Here is a 25,000-nt window from a genome sequence, read left to right as displayed (position 1 = left end):
TATGCCATCTGTGATGGGATTTATGAGATTTGTATGCCGGTTTGAATGCAGGGTTTTGTAGTGTTGCCACCAATCAGTGCTCAGTTACAGGCAAGTGTTTTTCTAATACTCTTAAGCATTGGCTGGCTGATGTTTATTACCCATAATGCAACACAGATTACTCGTCTGCTGTTGGCACCATTGTATTCCTGTGCCACCGGAAGTCGAATCTTGGGCTGCGTTCACGTTGTTTCGATTTGAAGTTAGGCTGCGAGGTGGGCGGACAAAAGGTGCAATCAATACGTGTTTAGCACGGGCCTTTAACAGAGCTTGGTGGTCCGACTGCTTAATGGCCAAACTTGCAGAGGAGAGCGCACTTCACAGGACAAATATTGCTGCACAGGCTAAGTAAGGCGTGGTTCTCTTGTGTGGAATACTCTTACAGTTGTGTATGCAATACAGGCCAGCAGACGTTGTATGCAAAGAACATTCGTTAAAAAAAGGGAACAAGAAAAGAATTCGGAGAAGAGAAAAAAAAAAAAAAAAAACTCACGAAGTAGGCCGGAGAAAAGATGAGACTTGTAACCGTCTCGCGTTACAATAGTCACGTGTGCCAGCAGTGAACGACTCTTGCCTCGTCAGTATTAAATGGGTTTTTTTACCAATAAAATGTATTACAAAAAGTATGCAAAGAAGAAAGAAAGAAACACCGAACGGAAACACTTAGAAAAAACAAACAAAGACGAAACGGAAAAAAACTAGTAGGACAACGAAAAAAAAAGAAGGGACAAACTTAGAAGAAAGACAGAAAGAACCAAGGGACGAAAGAATAAGGAGAAGAAAGAAGACAAAAAGGACGGAAGAACTTAAAAAACAAAAACAATTAGCCAATGAAAGAATGCGACCTACAACCCCAGTTCTTTAAAGCAGAAACAAGCAAAGTAAACAAATAAATCCTTACAGCATACACACGATATAAATGTACTAACCCGCATCAGACGACTCAACAAAGAAACTGTATGTTCGTGTATTTAAGGCGGTTAAGTCTTAAGTTTTCAAACAACGTAAGACTGCAATTACAACACTGACTAAGTGGTTCGTGCTGTTCCCACATTTACACAGCCAATGGTAAGGGGTAGGGGGGGGGGGGGGGAGGGGAGGGGGGGAAACAAGAAGGAAAGCGATTTCTTTCTAATGGTGCTTCAATAGATTTGCAGAGGAAATATCAGTGACGCGTGTCACAGATAACATCAGTGTGGTGTGTGTGTACAGTGGATATAAACTGGCGGTGTACTGTGAGTCTACTTTCTTTGTCTCGAGGCTCTTTGGGAACCAGACTGTGTTTATCCATGTTCTTTTGTCTGTGAGCTAACGCTATGTGACAAGGAGACTACTGCGTCACCCTTCACAGCAGACTCTGCAGAGTTGTCTGTCGGGCTAATTATACCTCGAACAGCGAGACCCCTAGATTTTAGAGTTGTGTTTGTGATGAGGTCTGGCTGCTACTCTCTCCTTGTATGTTCTTTGTTGTCTTTGTGTACCTATAACAGTTTGTATAAGGCTAAGAAACTAGCTCTAAAATCTCTCCTGTCTGATTGGACTTGGCCTCCAAAGGTAAATGTAGTGTTCTGGCACGCGGTTACAGTTACACTTCTTCTACTTCTTTTATGTGCCTTTCGGTTTAGCTTAAACTTGCTGTCTATGGATCATCTATATTATTCAGTTTGGTCCTTTCAGTCTGCTGTTGTTTTCCCCCTCTTGTTTGCGAAACGCGACGCACAGTTCTCCATGTAGGACCGTCAAGTTTGTGATTCTCTGAATGCGCAAATCCTATCACCAGACGTGGCGTGTCTCCTATGATGGGTGTTGGGCAAGGCAAAGAAATATGTCTGACATAACTGAACTAGGCCTTGGTTAGGAATCATCTCAATTCTAAGACTTCCGAGAACGTGACTGTTATGCCAAACAAAAATATATGTTGGTTTCAGGTAACGTGACCAAAAAACTGAGATAGGGTCGGTAGGTCGTTTTAAAAAAACAAAAACTTTGTAAATTCAGTCGATTTTAAAGGAGGTTACTTCCCTTAGTCTCGGTATGGTTCGCAAAATGTGCCAAAAGTTGTTTTTTTGAGAAATGAAAAAAAAGTAATAGGTCGGCGGGAATAAAATAGGGTCGGTCGAGTTACTCTAAACCAACATATACTTTTATTTGGCCTTATTTGTGTGCCTTTGTGTGTGATTGTGAATTCCAAGGATGATTGAAAACAAGGCGTAACACTAGAACTCAATTATTGCCTCCATAATGTGCAATAAGGCATGATGACTTATGCTAATTGGAGCTGCCAGCCTTAATCTGTACTGGCTTGAATTTCAGCCTATGACGACCGGGTGCAGTGTTTAAGTGTTAATGACAGGAATTGCACTCGCTAAGCCATACACGCAGAAACTTCCAGTGGCCATGATGGTTTGTTTGTTTGTTTGTTTGCTTAACGCCCAGCTGACCACGAAGGGCCATATCAGGGCGGTGCTGCTTTGACATATAACGTGCGCCACACACAAGACAGAAGTCGCAGCACAGGCTTCATGTCTCACCCAGTCACATTATTCTGACACCGGACCAACCAGTCCTAGCACTAACCCCATAATGTCAGACGCCATGCGGAGCAGCCTCTAGATTGCCAATTTTGAAGTCTTGGGTATGACCCGGCCGGGGTTCAAACCACGCGCGACCTCCCGATCACGGGGCGGACGCCCTACCACTAGGCCAACCGTGCCGGTGGCCATGATGGTATGACTGCATTGATCAAATATTCACAATTAGCCATTCGTGACAAGACTGAATTTTCATCAGAGATTAACCATGTCACCAATTACTGTAGCTGAATAAGATCATGTGACTTTCAGTCTGACTCGTTAGTGGTTTTATTGGGAATGCGAATAATATTCAAAATCAGTGACGCGTAATGCGGATTGGAAAATGCGCAAACTGCATTTGATTGAATCTGGAAATATCCGCAAGCATAACTATCAGTTATAATTTACTGTATGCAGTAATGCAGTAACATACTAACGGAAATTGATATTTCGTCGACAAAAGAAACATTAGTTTGAAAGAACGATGCGACTCTTTGACATACAGAAGTAGCAGAACACGAAGAAGAGAAATCGGACAACTGAGTGAATCTGTGCATAATCTTGTTGATAAATCAAATACGCTTGAATTCCGTTGACAAATAAGACGTCTAGTTGAATGCAAAATGATTTCATTTTACAAAGACCAGCAGAAGACAAGCAACTGAGAGGAAGAGAAATCGGACGGATAAGAAAGTGAATTTGTGTGATCGATCATTCGAAGAAAACTGGAATTCCTCTAAAAATCGGACGTAAGTTTGAACGAAGAATGATGTCATTTGGCAAAGACTAACAGCAGCAGAAGAAGAGACATTGGAGAGAGTGAGACTGGATGTGATACACTGACACACTGACACAGTGATTGGCTATGATATTGTGATATTGTGATACTGTGACTGGCTATGATACAGTGACTGGCTATGATAAAATGACTGGCTGTGATACAGTAATACTGTGACTGGCTATGATACAGCGACACAGTGATTGGCTATGATACAGTGATCGATACAGTGACTGGCTATGATACAGCGATCGATACAGTGACTGGCTATGACACAGTGACTGGCTATGATACAGTGACTGGCTATGATAAAATGACTGGCTGTGATACAGTAATACTGTGACTGGCTATGATACAGTGACTGGCTATGATAAAATGACTGGCTGTGATACAGTAATACTGTGACTGGCTATGATACAGCGACACAGTGATTGGCTATGATACAGTGATCGATACAGTGACTGGATGTGATACGGTGTCCCAATGACTAGCTGTAATACGGTGATACAGTGACTGGATATGGTAGAATGATAGTGATACAGTGATACAGTGACACAGTGATACACTGATACAGAATTGCAACGACTGGATGTGATATCGAGAGTGATACCTAAAGTGATGGCGACCTACTTCATGGGGACTCGAACCCTGACGGTAGACGGCAGCGTGTTCAGGAGGCACCGCTCTCACTACGACAGGACCAAGTCGGCCCCTAAGGTTTGAACACTGTCACTTTTGTCCTTCCGTAGATTTGGCTGAATGTTCTCCCTTCTGTGTGTGTGTGTGTGTATGTGTGTGTTTGTGTGTGTGTGTGTGTGTGTGTGTATGTGTCAGTGTGTTTGTGTGCGTGTGTGTGTGTTTGTGTGAGTGCGTGTGTGTGTGTGTGTGTGTGTGTGTGTGTGTGTGTGTGTGTGTGTGTGTGTGTGTGTGTGTCAGAATGAGAAATAGAGGGAGAGAGAGAGTGTAACTGAAATTCCGTGATTAGGTCATTGAGTAAGAGTTTGTGTGTGTGCATGTGTGCGTGCGTGTGTGTGTGTGTGTGTGTGTGGTGTGTGGTGTGTATGTGTGTGTGGGTGTACGTGCGTATGTGTGTGTACTTACGTGTGTGTGTGTGTGTGTGTGTGTGTGTGTGTGTAAACCGTTTTTTTTTAATCCAGCTGATTTGTGTTTTGGTCAAATAACATGTTTGCAAAGGTGTCTTATTTTAAAGCTTGACGAACAAATAAAGTATTGGGTATTAATGTAAACGCTGTGTGAAGAGGGATAACCCGAGCAGGCAATGTCGGGACACATTTTCCTGTTCAATGGGTTAGACCCCCTATAATGTATTTTCTAGGCAGTGTTAGTGTTACTTTCTGCGCGCGCGCACACACACGCACGCACGCACGTAAGCAAGCATGTACGCACGCACTGCGCGCACACACACACACAGGGGCGGGGACGTAGCTCAGTTGGTAGCGCGCTGGCTTTGTAGCCAGTTGGTCGCTATCAGCGTGGGTTCGATCCCCACGTTCGGCGAGAGATTTATTTCTCGGAGTCAACTTTGTGCAGACTCTCTTCGGTGTCCGAACACCCCCGTGTGCACACATGCGCACGAAAAGATCCCACGTTCACAGCGAAAGTCTCAGGGCTTGGAAAACACGAAGACACGCATGCATCATCTCTCGTCTCTGATTATCATGATCGTATTTCGATACTTTGACGAGACAAACCCAATGCTGGTGTGTCGAAGAAGACAGCCACAGCGGGCTTGTTCGAATCAAAGTATCACACCATATCTTCAGCGTATTACCAATACCTGTCCCAATATAGACCAGTTGGTCTAAGAGGACGTTAAACCCTAATAGTCAGTCACACACACACACACGCACGCACGCACGCACGCACACACACACATACACACACACACACATACATACAAACAAACACACACACACGCGTGTCTAGAATTGTCTTCGTCTGCTTATCACTCGCCAACAACATTGGTATACAGTGGTACCCGCGGTGTAAAGCCCCTCCGATCAGAGGACACCTCCCTTGAAAAAAACACCTTCTTCTTCTTCTTCTTGTTGCCGCTACACGTGGAGACCAGTCCAATTTAGAAATGTAGTGGTCATCTGCAGGGACGCCACCGTGCCGTACAGCTTATCCTGGATGGGGGTCGGCTCCGGCCACATCTTCCTTCTCAACAACTGGAAGTTCCCGCAGTCTTGTAGGATGTGGTGGGTGTCCTGCTCTGCTTCTCCACAGGGACACATCGGGGATGGCACAACTTTCAGCTTTGAGTGGAGGTGTTTGTTCAGCCTGTTGTGCCCTGTTCGCAGCCTAAAGATGGTGACCTGCTCTGGTCTTGAGAGCAGGTGAAGGCTGTCTTTTTGAGCCGGGGTTCGGAACAGGGCTTTAGTGATGGTATTTAGCTCGGCAAGGCTCACGGCGTTGTCTTCTTGTTCTTTTTCTGCACCGGATTTTGCCAGGTCATCGGCTTTCTCATTTCCCTCTATGCCGCAGTGTGAGGGGATCCACTGAAGCACTGTCCGTAGGCTCTTGATGTTGTTGAGGGCCTTCTTCAATGAGGGTTGACTGTCACTGTTATAGGCTTGCAGCACAGAGAGGGCGTCTGTTAGGAAGACGACATTTGTGTTGTGGTCTGCTCTTGTTGCAATGGTGTGTGCTGCCTGAATGAGAGCGTATACCTCTGCCTTGTAGTTGGTGCAGTAAAGGCCGGTCGGAAGCGTCTCCTCCGTCCGTTCTCCACCGGGGTATTGGATGTGGACCCCAGCTCCTCCACTTTTGACGGCATTTGTGGCTGAGCCGTCCGTATACACCCGGATCCAGGCATCATCAGGGTATCTTTCCTCAAGCGTTGCCAACGTCAGGGCTTTCAAGACTTGGTCGCTATGTTCACCTTTGTTGTTGATGTGGGGTATTGTTGTTTGGACAGTGACAGTTTCTTCTGTATCTTCCCAAGGTGGGGCGTCGAGGGAAAAGGAGATGGGAATGACCTGGTTAGGGAGGGTTTCTTGGTGCTTCCTGTTCAGTGCTCTGGCCTCCACAGCAAAGCTTGATCTTTTTAGTCTGCCTGATGATAGCGTTTGGAGCCTTTCTTTCATTGGGTGGTTCTGTGAGCATCTGAATTTGTTGGCCTGAAGCATTGCCTTCTGCTCTCTTCTCTTGGCAAGTGGTGGGATGCTAGATGTTTCTTCCATCTTCACTATAGGTGTTGTCTTCATGGCACCTGTGATTAGTCGAAGTGCCTGGTTTTGGACTTTGTCCAGGGTCTGTAGATGCGTCTTCGCAGCTGTCATCCAAGAGTTGGACCCGTACTCGAGGTGTGGTCTTACAGTACCTTGGTAAACTGATTTCAGAATCTTGTCAGTTGCGCCCCATGTAGTTCCTGCCAGTTTCCTTAAGATGTTGAGCTTCCTTCTGGCTTTTCCCTCTGCCTGGTTGATGTGAGGTTTCCAGGTCATTTTCTTGTCAAAGGTGACACCAAGGTACGTCTGTTGGTCTTCGTACTTTAGTGTGGTATTTCCCAGGGTAAGTTTTCCAGGTTTGGCTTTTGTTGACAGTGTGAAAAGAGTGGCGGTTGACTTCTCCCTGTTGATTGTTACGCACCAGCTTTCAGCCCATGCTGCAACGCTCTCTAGGGCGATCTGTATTCTGTATGTTGCTGTGGTTGCATACTCCTCGCTGCACCAGAGTACCAGGTCGTCTGCGTAAAGCGCTGCGTGGACACCTCTTGGTAGTTCTGCTACAATGTCGTTGATGAAGAGTATGAACAAAGAGGGGGAGAGGACGCCTCCCTGGGGAACTCCCTGCCTCAGTAACACCTTCTGGCCACAGCGACCATCTACCGACACTCTGGCTCTTCGGTTGTGTAGGTAGGACTTGGTCCACTGGAACATGTTGCCTCTGATGCCACACCGTAGGAGTTTTACTAGAAGACCATCCTTCCAGACCTTGTCGAATGCCTTCTGTAGATCAATAAACACTGCCAGGACAGCCTTCTTGGCCTGAAAAGCATCCTCTATGACCTGTGAGAGGTGGGTCGTTTGATCTTCTGTGCTTCTGTACTGTCTGAAGCCAGCTTGCTCTGGGGCAATGATGCTCTGTGTCTCCAGGTAGAGTTGTAGGCGCTGATTGATGATGCGCTCCATGGTCTTACAGACACAACTTGTTAAGCTGATGGGACGGTAGCTTTGGGCTTTGCTTTTGTTTTTGCCACGTTTGAGGATGGGAATCATTGTGGCTTCTCTCCAGCACTGCGGTACCTGGCCTTGCTTCCAGCTGAGGTTGTAAATATCTAGTAGCTTCTGAAGCGCGGTGTTTCCTAGATGTTGAAGCATTTCGTTTGTGATGTTGTCAGGTCCTGGAGACTTCTTTTTCTTCAACTTCCTGATGGCCTTCTTCATTTCTGCCAGGCTGATGTCAGTATGCATTGCGTCTGGTACCTCATTTTCTCCTGGTGTTCTTTCCTTCTCTTCCTGTCGTATCTCTTTCTGGTGGTGCTGGGGTATGGTGGTATTACTTTCTGCTGCATATGCTGTTGCAAAATTGTTGGCGGCAGCCCTTCCTGTAAGAGTGTTTCCTTCATTTTCCAGGGTGATCTTCTGGCCTTTGGTGCTTTCGTCGTTCAGGGCCTTTGTCAGTTTCCAAAGCTTTGTTGTGTCTTTCTCCATGTTGAGGCTTGCTGTTTTCTCTCTCCAACTTCTTCTTTTGCTCTCCAGTTTGGTTCGCAAGAACTTTGCTTTTCTTTCTTGGAGCTTGATGTTGTTCTCCTGGCTGGGGTTGGTTTCAGCCTCTCTTCTTGCTTCTGTCAGAGCATCATGCGCCTTCTGCAGCTCACTTGTCCAATAAGGGGTGTAGTCTTTTCTTGCGCCATTGGGTATGCACTCCTTGGCTGCCTGGGAAATACTGTTGTTGAAGTCTTTGACTACATTGTTGATGTTCCTATCTGTAACTTCTATGCCCTTTGTCAGCTCGTTGGTGCGTACGCTGAACAATCCCCACTGGGCCTTTTTGTAGTTCCATCGCGGGTGTTGCGAGTGTTCTGGTGCTTTAGCACGCATGGTAAGGACGACTGGGCGATGGTCACTACCTCCGAGCTGTTCTTCTACCTTTCTGCTGATCTTTCTGTGGATGTCATCGGTGCAGAAGGCCAGGTCTGGAGTTGTGGTGGTGTGCCAGCGGCGCGAGTAGAAGGTATGTGTGTCAGTTGGGTCATTTGCAAGGATAAGGTGGTGTTCATCTTGCCAGGCTTCAACTTCTTCTCCTCTGTTGTCCATGTTGCTGTATCCCCAACTCTGGGACCGGCTGTTGAAGTCTCCAGCGATGAGGAAGCCGCTGTCTGGGACCTGGATAGTGTCAAGGGACAGCATCTTGTCATCGGGGCAATAGTAGTTGACGATGTTAAATGTGCTGTCTTGGATAATGACCTTGACTTCTATGTACTCAGCTTCGCCTGTAAGTTTCTTGACTTCAGTGGCGTTGATGTTGTTTCTCACCAGTGTCATCACTCCTCCCTTTGCTCTCCCTTTCCGTCCATTTGAAAACACCTGGTAGCCTCTGATCTTGAACGGCTTCCCCTCTTGCAGGTGTGTTTCCTGTAAGCAGCAGATGTTGATACTGTTCTTATGAAGAAAGTGTACGAGTTCTTCCTTCTTGTTGCTGACCCCTTCTGCATTCCATTGCATTATGTTAATGTCAGGGGTCTCCTTGACCTTGCTTGGTTTTCGGCCAGTCGCTATCCTTGCTCGTCCCCTGGCTCCACAGGACAAGACGAAGGGACCTCCAGTAGCTGAGGGTGGGCTCCTTTGAGGCACGGAGCCCGGCGCTGCACCTGCCTGGGGGGTCCTCACAGGGCGAGCACCATTTCGATTGGTTTGGTCTCTGCGTGTATTCATGGCGATGGTGTGCGTGGTACTGTGATCCGTTAAAGTGCGCTGTCTCGCTCAGTACCGCCGACTTCAGCACTAGAGGTTTCTGTCGGGGTTACCCCACCCTTAGCTCCTGGTCAGGGACCTTACCTGGGAGCACAGGTAGCAGGGGTTTTAACGCGCCTCTTATCCGCGTGATGAACCCGTATGAGCACATAGGGTATTTACTAGTCAACAGTGCCACCTGTTAACCACCCCGCTCTGATAGGAACACCGCCAGTTGGTCCAGGACAGCTTATTCGTCCGGGCAAGCCCGACTTATATCGCTGCAATCCCTTATATCTAAGGGACACCCCCTATCCGCCACCTGGGGACCCGCCGGGTTGGGGATGGTCGCCCCGCCACCTAATTGGAGATAGCCTGACCCCGGAAAAACACCTTTATTTGTCTATTAACTCCACCAATATATACCTGTCACGACAGACCACCTGCAGCGTAGGTACACTGACTGTTGACAGGTACCAAGGGTGTCCTTTCAAAGCAGGTGCCACAGTGCTGCGTCTTCACCGTGTGTAGCATGATCGATTGGTTCACACCTGCCCTGAAATGGATCGTTAAGAAACGTGAAAGGTCACACAGGCGTTAAACGGGATCCTGCTTAACGGGAAATCAGCATGGGGAATGTTATTAGCATGGGAACACTGTGCTTTGAACGCACGACTTTCCAGTTACGTCCTTTCCATGAGAACACTGTGCTTTGAACGCACGACTTTCCAGTTACGTCCTTTCCATGGGAACACTGTGCTTTGAACGCACGACTTTCCAGTTACGTCCTTTCCATGGGAACACTGTGCTTTGAACGCACGACTTTCCAGTTACGTCCTTTCCATGGGAACACTGTGCTTTGAACGCACGACTTTCCAGTTACGTCCTTTCCATGGGAACACTGTGCTTTGAACGCACGACTTTCCAGTTACGTCCTTTCCATGGGAACACTGTGCTTTGAACGCACGACTTTCCAGTTACGTCCTTTCCATGGGAACACTGTGCTTTGAACGCACGACTTTCCAGTTACGTCCTTTCCATGGGAACACTGTGCTTTGAACGCACGACTTTCCAGTTACGTCCTTTCCATGGGAACACTGTGCTTTGAACGCACGACTTTCCAGTTACGTCCTTTCCATGAGGACAATAGCGAGAACGGGTGATGGTGGGTAGGGGGGGGGGGGGTACCTCCCTTCTCGTTTGAACGATCAAATACACTCCCATATTGCGCAGGATGAGGGTGTCCTTCCACTGGCACACATACCACCAGGCCACAGCCATGCTGCTCACTGTGCTCACAAGCAATTTTCAATGAATTCATTTTGTTCAAAGTTACCCGGGGAAGCGAGGAAGATACTGATTTTTGGTCCAAGTGGACGGATTGTCAAAACAGTTCTAACACTGAGGGAGGTCGTTGTGTGGTAGGGAGAGAGAGGGGGGGGGTGTGAGGGTGTGTGGGTGTGTGGGTGTGTGGGTGTGAGGGTGTGTGGGTGTGTGGGTGTGGGGGTGTGGGTGTGTGGGTGTGAGGGTGTGTGGGTGTGAGGGTTTGTGGGTGTGAGGGTGTGTGGGTGTGTGGGTGTGTGGATGTGGGACGTGGGTGTGTGGGTGTGTGACGTGGGTGTGTGGGTGTGAGGGTGTGTGGGTGTGTGGGTGTGTGGGTGTGTGGGTGCATGTATGTAAGGTGGTTTCAGCTTGTTTTCAGATGCATGGGAATTGACCCCTACCCCCCAAAATACACGTAGGTATCCGACTTGAAGTCGACCACCACAGAACATAGTGCGTTCTTTGTTCGGGAGATTCTGCAAGTGTTTTGTCATGCATTCATACAAACGATCCAACTTGTTTGGTGTGAATGCAAAAAGGGACAACGAGCAGCATTGTGTCAGATAAGTTGCATACTGAATGTTGTAAACAGAAGTTTCACCAAGCGTTACAACCATTTTCGATACCGGGGTACCAACTGTCACCATTCATGTCAACGTCTGGCAAGATGTGAGACGGTGACCCCAACTGATTCAACATGAAGGAGTGTGCCTGTAGCAAGAATCATACTGACACTGCGAAAGTGCCTGCAAGTCTACAATATAACACAGATCAATCATATGCACTAGCACGGTATTAGAAAAGCAATAAAACTCAACGACAAATTGAAATAATTCACCACTGAACGTAGTATTTACACAAAACCTCGCATATGAAGTAGTGAAAAGCCCTCTTATGCACAAACCTCGCCTGTAGTAGTGAAAAGCCCTCTTATGCACGCCTCCAAACACTCTCCGTTGTGATTATTCATGTCATTTGTAACCCTTTGGAATGTGCCTGTCATGCTTGTAGAGGCACTGCTATTACTTCTGCAGACGATTTATGCCGCGTGGTTTAAGTGGCTTTAAAACTAGGTATGTCTTCTTGAATGCCTGGAGATAAGACTGGCTGAGAGGAGCTCTGATATCAGTTTTGCCTTGATATTGATTTTAGGACTGAGCTTTTAGGAATGAAGAGCCCGGTTAGATTTTTCTCTCAGCTACTTGAACAAGAAAGTGTGTTGTACTCTGATTACTTCTGTTTGTTTGTCTGCCTACCTGTGTTTTTATCTGTCCAAGGGCGGATCTGGGGGGGGGGGATTACACGGGTTACGTAACCCCTCCCCCCCACCCCCCAAAAAAGAGGTAATTTATTGGCTCAGGATGCACCAGATAGCTCTATTTTGCGTCTTTGGATAAAAAAAAATTCCGGGGGGGCATGCCCCCGGACCTCCCTAGAGGCTTAGGCGCCTTCGGCGCCGTCAACTTGTATCTTCGCAGTCATGTTGTAACCCCCCCTCCAAAGTGAATTGATCCGCCCTTGCTGTCCATCCCTTCCCCCCTCTCCCCACCCCCTCGCTCTCTCCATCGGTTTCTCACCTGCGTTGTTATTGTTGGATGAGTGTGTGTGTGTGTGTGTGTGTGTGTGTGTGTGTGTGTGTGTGTGTGTGTGTGTGTGTGTGTGTGTGTGTGTGCGTGTGTGTGTGTGTGTGTGCAAGTGTGTGTGTGTGTGTGTGTGTGCAAGTGTGTGTGTGTGTGTGTGTGTGTGTGTGTGTGTGTGCAAGTGTGTGTGTGCGTGTGTGTGTGTGCAAGTGTGTGTGTGTGTGTGTGTGTGTGTGCGTGTATGCTTTCTCATCGATCTCTCACAGTCAGCAATGAAAATGTAGTCAGTGACGGTTGTGGCAGATGCTTGTTCATCGTAAATGCATCAATTTCTATGCTAATCACGCAAGGGACAAGCTACAAAGGAAGTTAAGCATCTCATTTGCATTCTCAATCATACAATCCTTTTCGCGAGGCACCTCAGTATGACCCATGGGGAGTATAGTTTCTCCCAACAAGAGACGCAGACGACAGTATTAGCCGACCGACGTGTGTAAAACCTTTTCTGATTGGTGTTCACTCTAGTCACATCATTCACGATTGGGCAATGTCTAGTTTTGATTTTTGTTTGAGGTTTCGGCTCTGAAACTGTGCGTAGTGGTTAAGGTTTGATCACAGTGAACAATATTTCAGTGTGATATCTGAATAAGTTATCTTTAAATCGCTATCTTTTGATCATAATTCCTTGTTTGTGCTGATGAGCGATCGTTATGTTTTGTGGATTGAGTTTATTGTAAAGAGTATAATGAAAACAGCAACAGAGGTGTCAACAACAACAACAACAACAACAACAACAACAACAACAACAACAACAACAACCGGTACTACTACTACTACTACTACTATTGCTGCTGCTACCAAAACTACAGTACGTACACGGCATAAAACGCAAACTAGCTCTTGCTCACAAAGTGTGTACCACCTTACTTGACGGCGAGCACCATTATACGGAACAAAATCTAACACTGAGTAGGTTTTCTTTCTCACGCTGCATTCTACCTTTCCACACGTTCCCATTACACCCTTTCACACTACTGTCTGTCCTCGGAGACATCATACCAGAGTTTACTTTTCAACAACTCCAGCACAGCGGGATTCTTCCGCAGCTAACACTCCTACCAAAACACGCTCACAACTGCTGAGAGACAGAGAGATCGAATCTTCTTGTCTGTTTGAAAGTGTTTGAGGTTATCAGGTCCGAGTTTGTGGCTCCGTGCGCGTATCTAAAACAAGCGGATGAGTTCTAATCTGGGGTTCAGTGTGTGCGGACGTGTCTTGGCCGATACGTATCGAACTGTCGCGAAGACAAGTGGATATAGGAAAGTTTAGTCTGATAACTTTTAGGTGAACTGTGAGTCGTGATTGATTTCAAAGTGTGTGCTTTGCTGTGGGGATAGGTGCTGGGTGATCAATAGTTTTATATTGTGTTTGAAGGTTGTTGTGGAGATTACTACTATTCTATTCAATTGAATCTGCCCTGATTTGTGTGGAAATAAATACCAATGATCCATTTAAGGTTGAATGCTTTTGTTGTGTGATTCAGTGATCCATATTTCGATTTTTTTTTTAAATCAGACGGTGAGATTCCGGTTCTTACTTTGAAATTAAGCCTGTTGTGCTTTGCATGACTAGCTGTCCATAATCATATGCATTTAATGTGAGATTCAGTGATCGATAGTTTGGTATTTTCTTTGTTCCTTTGAAATGAAAGCTTCCTGCGTGTGCCTGAATAATTACAGACGATCGAATTTTAAAATTGTGCGCTTCGACGTGAGTTTCTATGCTCTTCTGTGTGTTGTATTTTTGCAGTTACCGTTCGTTTGAATTTAAGCGTACCACTTAGGGGGGTAAATAATTTTTTATCTTAGTCGATAGGCGTCGGTTTGACAAATACAAGTTTGAACATTTCACTCCCAGCATATTCTACCGAACTGTAATCGTTTTGTCATTCATGAAGCTCGACTAACAAGATTCGTATACAATGTTTACAATTGTAGCCTATACGAGAGCATAAATATGGTGTTTCTTGTATATCTGTTTCTGTGACCACTGACTCGAACTCTGAGGGATATGTGGTAATATCGTACATGTTGAAAGCTCTAGGGTAAAGTGATTATTTGCTCTGTGATAATATTCAATCACAATATTATGTGGGCATCGTTTAAGCATTTCGTTTGATAGGCAATACTTTTCGATTTGACAGTTTAATTAACAACAGTAACATAACATCAGAAATACTCTCTATCACGTGATTACCTCGGACACAGCTTTTTCGGACATTTATTTGAATGCTTTGTTCACATGATTACTATAATATCTATGACCAGTACAAGTAACTAAGTTTAAATAGTTCTCAACTTCCAATAGACAAAACAAATCCTACTTTAAGGCCATGCCTTTGACACGTCCTTTGAGTCACTTAGTGTCAGGGTTTTGTGTTAAAAGTGACAGCACACATATTGCGCGACAGTGAATGGCACATATGTTTCAAACTTTACACTTCATAAAACGCGACAAACGGATCTGAATAGAAAGTGTTAGCGCTGGGTTTGTTGACTACAGCCAAAAGGGCGACCTCGCATTAGACAGCATTTGAAGAACAGAATGTCTTTCCAGCTGCGGCTGTGGGCATAACACTCCACCGTTGTTTGGTGATCGCCTCTTTGGCAGCACCTGCAAGCCTGGTTTATAACGGTGATCTCTCAACTCAGTGTTGCTCTACCAATATACGAATCCTAGCTTTCACTACAGAACCCAGTCAGTGTTTTACGCCAACCAGTCACACTAAGTCCAAAACACAGTGATTACTATATATTTTTTCAGGTAGAAACCGGTCAAAGGAATCATCATCCTGCATGCATGACTGGTTGCTGATTCAATTTCCTATATTTTGAGAGTTTTGAGAGTTTTCCTGGTAAAATACTTGATATTTGTGGTGATCACCATGCAATGAAGTGCAGCGAGAGTTTCAAAGTGGAGGACTCAACGATCGGAGTTTGGACGGAGCGAGAGAAGTAATTTATAAGGTGTTTGTGTGTGGTGTGTTTCCACATTCTGTCGCACCATGTCGCTCTATCTGTCAGCCAAGAAAGAACCGGCCATCAAGACTCGAAGACGTGTAAGTATTATCACTTTAAGTCCTGTGGTGGTTTTAATCTTAAAGTAAAAAAAAATAATAATAACAAAACAAAGAAAACAATAAAAGAAGAAGAAGAAGGTGAAATGGCAAAGAATTTTTTAATTTTTTTTAAATTTGTGTAAGTTTGTATTCTCTGATTTAGCAACCCCTTCACGCTGTGCTGTTTGGATTAAAAACAAAACGCTTATTGATTTTTTGACAGGACAACTTCTTTGATCTCGTTAATATCTCGTCTGCCTGAGCGTACACGCGTTTTGTACAGACCGGGTTATATTTTGTCAGCCTAAGTCAAAAACATAACTTGGGTTCATTCTCCTGTCTTTCCTTTGTGTCTTGCTGGTGGCGAGTAAAAGCGCTCCTGTTCTTGTCACTGCGATACGATCATAATTCCAAGCCCATGGATTAAGTTACCCTACAATTACGCCTATGGCCCGAAAGCCTCGTACACAATATTTGAAGGAGGATATTCAATCGGTAGCCGGCTAATATTGACTCAAGAACTTCAAAAGGTAGTGACTTAGCGAAGAGCAATATTTCAGAGGCGCCTGACACTATTTCGATATCGATTTTCGTTTGGCAATTTTAAACTTGTGAAGAATTAAAAAAAAAAAAAACGGAAGCAAAGAAGAAAACAGACTGGAAGAACAAACGGAAAATGTTATTTTAATGAAATACCGTGTGCCTTTTATTTGTTGTTGTTGTGTGTTCCATATCAAATCATACTACTTGTGCTGTAGCTGGTTTTGACGACCTGGATCAGGCTCCAGTCACTTATAAAGGGTCAATCGTTGTTTTGCTGCAATTCCCAATTTCTTTATTTTATTTTATTTTATTTATGTGCATGAAACTTGAACGTTTTAGTCGTGCAGTTTACAGATGTGAGAAACAGGTGAAGTAAGTGCTCTAAATGTTTACGACATGCGTGCAATAGAGGAAGAGAGAGTTATACGGAACCAGTCTCCTGGCACCTGAGAAAATAACAAGCATTGAAATGATCAAGCGACTTTCAAATGAACCTTTTTTCTCTCTCTCAAGGAGAGCCCCACGTGCCCCTTGGAATGCTAATGCCAAGTGTCAACGGTTCCCAGACACACACACCCCCCCTCTCCCCCCCCTCCCCGCCCCCTGCCTTGCTTGCAATTGTACCACTGGAAGACTCTCCCTTTTTCACACAAAGTCCAGCCTTGAATAACAACAACAATACAACAACAACAAAAAAACAATGTTCCAAATCTGTATACCGGCAGTCTGGCTTTTTACACCCCCGGTATAGGGGTGTGTATAGGATTCGGTCGATGTGTTTGTTTGTTTGTTTGTTTGTGTGTTTGTGTTCGCATATAGATCTCAAGAATGAACGGACCGATCGTCACCAAACTTGGTGAACAGGTTCTATACATTCCTGAGACGGTCCTTGCAAAAATTGGGACCAGTCAAACACACGGTTAGGGAGTTATTGGTGGATTAAGATTATACAAGGACTTATAGAGGGACATATTAATGGTCAAGGGGAAATAACCTTCTCAGTTGGTGGCAGTGAGAATGGTAAGGACGGGGGTGTTTTTGCTACCTCGGAGGAATTTCTTGTTATTGGTGTTTTTGTGGTAGTCACCTGTAAAAGCTTGGACACATTGGTTGTGGTGATTAAGATCGTTTACACTAGAAAGACTGCATTTAATCATTAATAATGGAGCTATATTTTCAATGATCACTTTGATGCAGCAAAAAGAGGAATGTCGTCGGTGAAATCGTGGGACCTCGTAAGTGACTTGGCGCCAAGAGTCTAGTCTTTCGGATGAGACGAAAAACCGAGGTCCCTTCGTGTACACTACATTGGGGTGTGCACGTTAAAGATCCCACGATTGACAAAAGGGTCTTTCCTGGCAAAATTGTATAGGCATAGATAAAAAAAAGTCCACCAAAATACCCGTGTGACTTGGAATAATAGGCCGTGAAAAGTAGGATATGCGCCGAAATGGCTGCGATCTGCTGGCCGATGTGAATGCGTGATGTTTTGTGTAAAAAAAATTCCATCTCACACGGCATAAATAAATCCCTGCGCATTGAATATGTGCGCGATATAAATTGCATAAAAAAATTTTTTTTACAAATTAAAAACAATCCCTGCACTTAGAACTGTACCCACGGAATACGCGCGATATAAGCCTCGTATTGATTGATTGATTGACTTACGAGGTCCCACGATTTCACCGACGATATTCCTCTTTATATGATATATGAGGTACATGTTAGACACCCACATTAGTGACATCATGCATTTTGGGAAGATGTTTAAGTAATATTTCTAGATCTACTACCCTTCATCATGTTATGAGGACCATTTTGTTTGTGTGATACTTGCAAAACAGGCTGCAGCGATTTATCAGGCGTGTTAATAGGGGGGGGGGGGGAGAGGGGGGGAGAGGGGGGGAGGGGGGGGGCTGGAGTATTGGAGAAGGGGGTTCGGGCCAAAGATTATCGATAACTCTTGCGATCAAAATAAAGCTCTCAAATGGTCAGCTAGTCACGCCCTGTTGACCAAACGACGGGAACGGTTGGGTCAAGTTACTCTGGTTCATTTCACCACGGCCGGTGTTTTTCACGAATGTGTGTTGATTGTTGTGACTCACGTCTTAGACATGTTTGCAAACGACGGCAACTGTTGGATCGAGTTACACCAGTTCATTTCACCACGGCCGATATTTTTCACGTATGTGTGATGTTTGCTGTGACGTCTAAGACATGTTAACTCACGGTGTGACGATGTGTACACAACGCATGTAATCTGAAGTCGTTTTATGCACAATTGTCCGTGCTATTAACGACTTCTTGGTCATAAAAAACCCTGTATTGAACTGTTCGCATGACGTTCCACTGTACAGTTTTGCCCGTAAAATGAAAGGCTGCATCTAAAGAGAAACTGCCGTTGCTTATTATTTGCTCTTGAGCTGATTTAAAAAACGTATTATATTATAAGTTTTGCTCCTCTATCTTACTATGTATTTGATTTTTTACTCCGTCTTACTATGTCATTATTACTTCTCAGGCTCATTATATGATTATTAATATTCATATGATGTTTTGACCTTGTATCCTCAATTACAAGGTAACAGGTAAGGAAGTTTTTTTAAATTATTTTTTTACATGTGATACCTGTTGAGCTCTTTTCCATCTTATCCTCTTCGTCAGATCATCGTTGTTTTGTTTTTGTTTGTTTGTTTGTTTGTTCAGAAAGCGCACAGCAATCAAGCAATAATGCCATCATGCAGTCAGTCAATTTCCCGCTTTAGTCATTCACTCACTCGTCTAACCGTCCAATCAATCACTCTAACACGCAATCATGAAGTTAGCCAATTAGTAGTGTTAGGCGCTCTAAACGCATACGACATGTGTCATGGAGCAAGCGAGAGTTATACGGAACCAATCTCCTGTACACTACATTGGGGTGTGCACGTTAAAGATCCCACGATTGACAAAAGGGTCTTTCCTGGCAAAATTGTATAGGCATAGCTAAAAATGTCCACCAAATACCCGTGTGACTTGGAATAAAGGCCGTGAAAGGTGAATGCTCGCCCTAATAGGCTTGAGGTTTGCTGGCCGATGTGAATGCGTGATAATTATATTGTGTAAAAAATTCCATCTTACACGGCAGAAATTAATATGTAAAGCGCTTAGAGAACGTCAAGCGCTATATAAATCTCCCCATACAACAACCAGCATTGAAATGAACAAGCGACTTTCATCCTTGAGGATTCTCTCAGGTGCCAGGAGATTGGTTCCGTATAACTCTCGCTTACTCCATGACACATGTCGAATGCATTTAGAGCGCTTTACTCCCCTTTGGTTATTTGATCTCTAAATAGCGCTCTGCCTCTTTTGTTCAAGATTTTAAATTAGCAAGCAGTGTAGTCAATCACAATCACAATCACAATTACAAGCACTAATTCGAATTACAAGCACTAATTCGCTTAGTCAATCACACACCCCCCCCCCCCCCCCCCTGAAAAAAAAATTCACCATTGGAACAGCTGTCAAACCTGCCTCAGCGCAGCATCATTCAGTAAAAACAACCTGCCACCCCTTCTTTCAGACAATAAGCCGTGCCAGCAGCCGCAGGTCTCAGGCGGAGAGCGCTCAGTCCAAACAGACAGAGAGGGGTGGCAGCTCGGACAGCGAGAGTGACCATGACGAGAACAAGACGAGGAACGCGGAGCTTGACCAGATCGCCATCAACATTGCTGATGAGAAGGCTTGGGACACTGACCTCGAGGAGGATGGTACGTGCTTGTTGTTGGTGTTGTTGTTGTTGTTGTTGTTGTTGGTGGTGGTGGTGGTGGTCGTGGGGGTGGTGTTGGTGGTGGTGGTGTTGAGATTGTCTCCGTAATTCTTGATCGTTCTCTCTGTCCGTCTCTCTCTCTCTCTCTCTCTCTCTCTCTCTCTCTCTCTCTCTCTCTCTCTCTCTCTCTTTCTCTCTCTCTCTCTCTCTCTCGTTCTCTCTCTCTCTTTCTCTCTCTCTCTCTCTCTCTCTCTCTCTCTCTCTCTCTCTCTCTCTCTCTCTCTCTGTCTCTCTGTCTCTGTCTCTCTGTCTCTCGTTCTCTCTCTCTCTCTCTCTCTCTCTCTCTCTCTCTCTCTCTCTCTCTCTTTACAGCATTTATAGCTTTATTGCGTCAGTGCAATCTACTCTATAATTCTTAACTCATGTCAAATGAACTTACATTTTTCATTTAAGCAATGTATTGTATGTAAATTGATGATATGTTCTTACTTTCATCTTATTATAATCATGTAGCAGTAGTTTTCTTTACTTGCTTATTCTTTAGCAATTTTAGACTAGTCCCTCTTTAGGGCGAGGGCCAGATGTAAAAAAAGCAGATCACTGCTTACTCTATTACCCTCGTTAAATAAAGAATTGTTCTTGTTCTTGTTCTTGTTCTCCCTCTCTATATGCGTGTTTGTGTTCCCCGTCCCTCTCTCTTTCCTTCCGTTGTTTTTCTTGCGCTGTGTAAACACAAATACTAGTGTCTCGATCATGCTTGAAGCCTGTGACCTTTAAGGCACTGAGAAAACACAATGGTTTATATTCGCAGAATATCTCGATCTTTGGCTTAGGTTAGGATTTTCTGGTGATTGCAAAACTGTTACGAATGGTATAAGCTGATAAAACGTCGAAGCGTTTAGGTAAGAAACTAACAGTAGACTGAATTCTCAACAGCTGTTTAACCTTCAAGTGTTTAGTTGAGAAAGTGACCAGTACCCTGATTACCGGCACGGTTGGCCTAGTGGTAAGGCGTCCGCCCAGTGATCGGGAGGTCGTGGGTTCGAACCCCGGCCGGGTCATACCTAAGACTTTAAAATTGGCAATCTAGTGGCTGCTCCGCATGGCGTCTGGCATTATGGGGTTAGTGCTAGGACTGGTTGGTCCGGTGTCAGAATAATGTGACTGGGTGAGACATGAAGCCTGTGCTGCGACTTCTGTCTTATGTGTGGCGCACGTTATATGTCAAAGCAGCACCGCCCTGATATGGCCCTTCGTGGTCGGCTGGGCGTTAAGCAAATAAACAAAAAAAGTACCCTGATTTCTGAATAACAGCTTAACTAATTCACCAACTGTACACCATGTTTACTCTGAATAACAGCTTAACTAAATCACCGACTGTACACACTTGTTTACTCTGAATAACAGCCTAACTAAATCACCGACTGTACACTATAGTTTACTCTGAATAACAGCTTAACTAATTCACCGACTGTACACTCTGTTTACTCTGAATAACAGCTTAACTAAATCACCGACTGTACACTATACAGGGATCGCGCTAGCTTTTTAAAAAACGCGTAAGTCATACGCAACGAAACGAAAAAAACGCGTCACGGACCAATATTTTTGCGTACTACGAAAACACGTACAGACACAAACAAAACACGCACGAAAGACTTAAAGACACTCCTTACCTAAATACGGCGAGTTTTCCTGTCGAACTCCGCGCACGCCTGTCGAATAACACCCCTGCTGTCTCCAACCTTCGGGCCTTGTGAGTTTGTTTCCCGCTCTAATACGACTAGACACACTTTCCGCCTTTTGGAAGCGCGAGATGGGAGAGCAGCTAATGTCTGTTTCATTATCCGACAAGACATTATCTGGTAATACCCTCGTTACGTTCGTTTGCGATACTTCGATGCAAAAAGAAACGGACTTTAGTTTTGACGCGCAGATTTCATGTGTGTCGTCACTTCTCGAGCCCTATAGTCAGTTTCAGGATCGGGTGATTATTAAGTCAGAGCAAAAGCGCTGCGTGAAGACAAGAAAAAGTTACAATATTTTTGCGTATGGCTTACGCGGCGCGGCGAAAAAAACGCGTCAGCGACTTTTAAAATGCGTCAAATACGCAAAAATCGTGCGTAAACGCGATCCCTGACTATAGTTTACTCTGAATAACAGCTTAACTAATTCACCGACTGTACACTCTGTTTACTCTGAATAACAGCTTAACTAATTCACCGACTGTTCACTCTTGTTTACTTGAGTACCTGATAATGTCATCCAATCAGATGCTCCCCCGCCCGCCTTTGACCACAGCGGTAAAAATATGTACCTTGAGGAGTGCAAGCAGCTCGGCGTCATACCTACGTCATACTTCTTACGTCACATGAGCGACCAGAAACTGGACATGAAACATCACGGTCTGGCCGCCTCAGGGATGAAAGCCATTGCTACAGTAATGATGGTAAGTGACGTCATTGTTGATATTACGTCATATTACGTCATAAGGGAAGACCAGAAATGATTGTGAAGCATCATGGTCTGGTCGCCAAGGGGGTGAAAACCAGTGCTACTGCGATGATCGAAAGTGACGTTCTTTTGTTAAATTCGTCATAAAATCTGTATCACACCATTTGTTACGTCATAGTGTTGAGGTCACATGAATTAGGAGAGCTTGGTTGGGAACATCTTGAACACAAGGCCAGTACTGTAACTGCCCTTGATACGGATCGATCCAAGGGGGGGCAATCTCAGTCATCTCAAAGAGGGAAATCCAAACGCTATCCGCCTTGTTCGATTTTATGGGCTTGGACGATAGAGAAAAATAAGAAAAGCAAACACTGGAGTATACCTGGACGAAATTGCTATCAAGAACGCAGAATTGATTTTTTCTGAGGTTTTTTTTTTGCCGTAAGCGCCATGTTTATCGCGTCTCGCACATCTGATGTTGACATGCATCAACAAAGGGGCCTCACTCTGGAAGAGTTTCCTGCTCCGATAAACATGGCGCTTACGGCAAAAAAAAACCTCAGAAAAAATCAATTCTGCGTTCTTGATAGCAATTTCGTCCAGGTATACTCCAGTGTTTGCTTTTCTTATTTTTCTCTATCGTCCAAGCCCATAAAATCGAACAAGGCGGATAGCGTTTGGATTTCCCTCTTTGAGATGACTGAGATTGCCCCCCCTTGGATCGATCCGTATCAAGGGCAGTTACAGTACTGGCCTTGTGTTCAAGATGGGTTGGGAAGCACGACGGTCTTGCTTCCGTGAGAACGAAATCAGTCATTAAGGAAATGACGTTGGGTGACGTCATTGTTCTTATAACATCCTTTTTATATTTAGTCAAGTTTTGACTAAATATTTTAACATCGAGGGGGAATCGAAACGAGGGTCGTGGTGTATGTGCGTGTGTGCGTGTGTGCGTGTGTGTGTGTGTCTGTGTGTGTGTGTAGAGCGATTCAGACTAAACTACTGGACCGATCTTTATGAAATTTGACATGAGAGTTCCTGGGTATGAAATCCCCGAACGTTTTTTTCATTTTTTTGATAAATGTCTTTGATGACGTCATATCCGGCTTTTCGTGAAAGTTGAGGCGGCACTGTCACGGCCTCATTTTTCAACCAAATTGGTTGAAATTTTGGTCAAGTAATCTTCGACGAAGCCCGGACTTCGGTATTGCATTTCAGCTTGGTGGCTTAAAAATTAATTAATGACTTTGGTCATTAAAAATCGGAAAATTGTAAAAAAAAATAAAAATTTATAAAACGATCCAAATTTACGTTTATCTTATTCTCCATCATTTGCTGATTCCAAAAACATATAAATATGTTACATTCGGATTAAAAACAAGCTCTGAAAATTAAATATATAAAAATTATTATCAAAATTAAATTGTCCAAATCAATTTAAAAACACTTTCATCTTATTCCTTGTCGGTTCCTGATTCCAAAAACATATAGATATGATATGTTTGGATTAAAAACACGCTCAGAAAGTTAAAACAAAGAGAGGTACAGAAAAGCGTGCTATCCTTCTTAGCGCAACTACTACCCCGCTCTTCTTGTCAATTTCACTGCCTTTGCCATGGGCGGTGGACTGACGATGCTACGAGTATACGGTCTTGCTGAAAAATGGCAGCTACTTGACTAAATATTGTATTTTCGCCTTACGCGACTTGTTATATTTAGTCAAGTTTTGACTAAATATTTTAACATCGAGGGGGAATCGAAACGAGGGTCGTGGTGTATGTGCGTGTGTGCGTGTGTGCGTGTGTGTGTGTGTCTGTGTGTGTGTGTAGAGCGATTCAGACTAAACTACTGGACCGATCTTTATGAAATTTGACATCAGAGTTCCTGGGTATGAAATCCCCGAACGTTTTTTTCATTTTTTTGATAAATGTCTTTGATGACGTCATATCCGGCTTTTCGTGAAAGTTGAGGCGGCACTGTCACGCCCTCATTTTTCAACCAAATTGGTTCAAATTTTGGTTAAGTAATCTTCGACGAAGCCCGGGGTTCGGTATTGCATTTGAGCTTGGTGGCTTAAAAATTAATTAATGACTTTGGTCATTAAACATCGGAAAATTGTAAAAAAAAAATAAAAATTTATAAAACGATCCAAATTTACGTTTATCTTATTCTCCATCATTTGCTGATTCCAAAAACATATAAATATGTTATATTTGGATTAAAAACAAGCTCTGAAAATTAAATATATAAAAATTATTATCAAAATTAAATTGTCCAAATCAATTTAAAAACACTTTCATCTTATTCCTTGTCGGTTCCTGATTCCAAAAACATATAGATATGATATGTTTGGATTAAAAACACGCTCAGAAAGTTAAAACGAAGAGAGGTACAGAAAAGCGTGCTCTGCAGCATAGCGTAACCACTACCCCGCTCTTCTTGTCAATTTCACTGCTTATGCCGTGAGCGGTGGACTACGAGTATACGGTCTTGCTGCGTTGCATTGCGTTCAGTTTCATTCTGTGAGTTCGACAGCTACTTGACTAAATATTGTATTTTCGCCTTACGCGACTTGTTTTATGTCCCTTGAGCGATTTGAGAGTCACATTGAGAGCAATTCCTAGCCTGACAATTATAGCATGAAAGCGGTTTCTGTATTCAAGTTTGCCGGTAGATGACATCATGGTTATTTTTGCTTCATTTGCCCTACATCACACAAAGGAGAGAAAAAAAACACCCACCGAGGTAACATGAAACACAAGCGTTTAAGCAGAATGAATGATTACATTTCAGTCAAATAGCTGCTAAATCAGAGATCGGATTCCTCCTAGTATACGAGGAATTCCGCTTTTATAAATAATCTTTGCACTCAAGTTTGTTTTGGAAATAAAAAGACAAGTTTCATTGATCGTGATGAGCT

At 44.2% G+C, this 25,000-nt stretch overlaps 1 protein-coding gene and 1 long non-coding RNA gene across 5 annotated transcripts in view; one reads left to right on the top strand and one right to left on the bottom strand.

The window, feature by feature from the left end:
* The window catches only part of LOC138976808 (leucine-rich repeat-containing protein 74B-like), a 66,146-nt gene that overhangs the window by 25,258 nt on the left and 15,888 nt on the right, over positions 1–25,000 (top strand). For 2 of the 4 annotated variants that reach the window (XR_011459157.1, XM_070349701.1), the window contains exons 3-4: positions 19,441–19,627; positions 21,900–22,075. Coding sequence is in view for 3 of the 4 variants with exons in the window: in XM_070349701.1 (XP_070205802.1) it covers positions 19,441–19,627; positions 21,900–22,075 (363 nt within the window). In the remaining variant the exon portion in view is untranslated. Of the gene's footprint in view, positions 1–3,795; positions 4,108–13,237; positions 13,566–15,037; positions 15,333–19,440; positions 19,628–21,899; positions 22,076–25,000 lie in introns of those variants that run through there. The other 2 variants (XM_070349703.1, XM_070349702.1) reach the window with 2 other exon arrangements.
* LOC138976807 (uncharacterized) lies at positions 5,329–11,690 on the bottom strand. Its single transcript, XR_011459156.1, has 3 exons — positions 11,539–11,690; positions 9,705–9,867; positions 5,329–5,440 (listed from the first exon to the last, which is right to left on the bottom strand). It is a non-coding gene; the product is annotated as an uncharacterized lncRNA (long non-coding RNA).

The sequence above is a fragment of the Littorina saxatilis genome, linkage group LG9, assembly GCF_037325665.1.
Source record: "Littorina saxatilis isolate snail1 linkage group LG9, US_GU_Lsax_2.0, whole genome shotgun sequence".
In the NCBI taxonomy this organism is placed as follows: domain Eukaryota; kingdom Metazoa; phylum Mollusca; class Gastropoda; order Littorinimorpha; family Littorinidae; genus Littorina; species Littorina saxatilis.
This window is presented reverse-complemented; position numbering and strand designations above follow the sequence as displayed.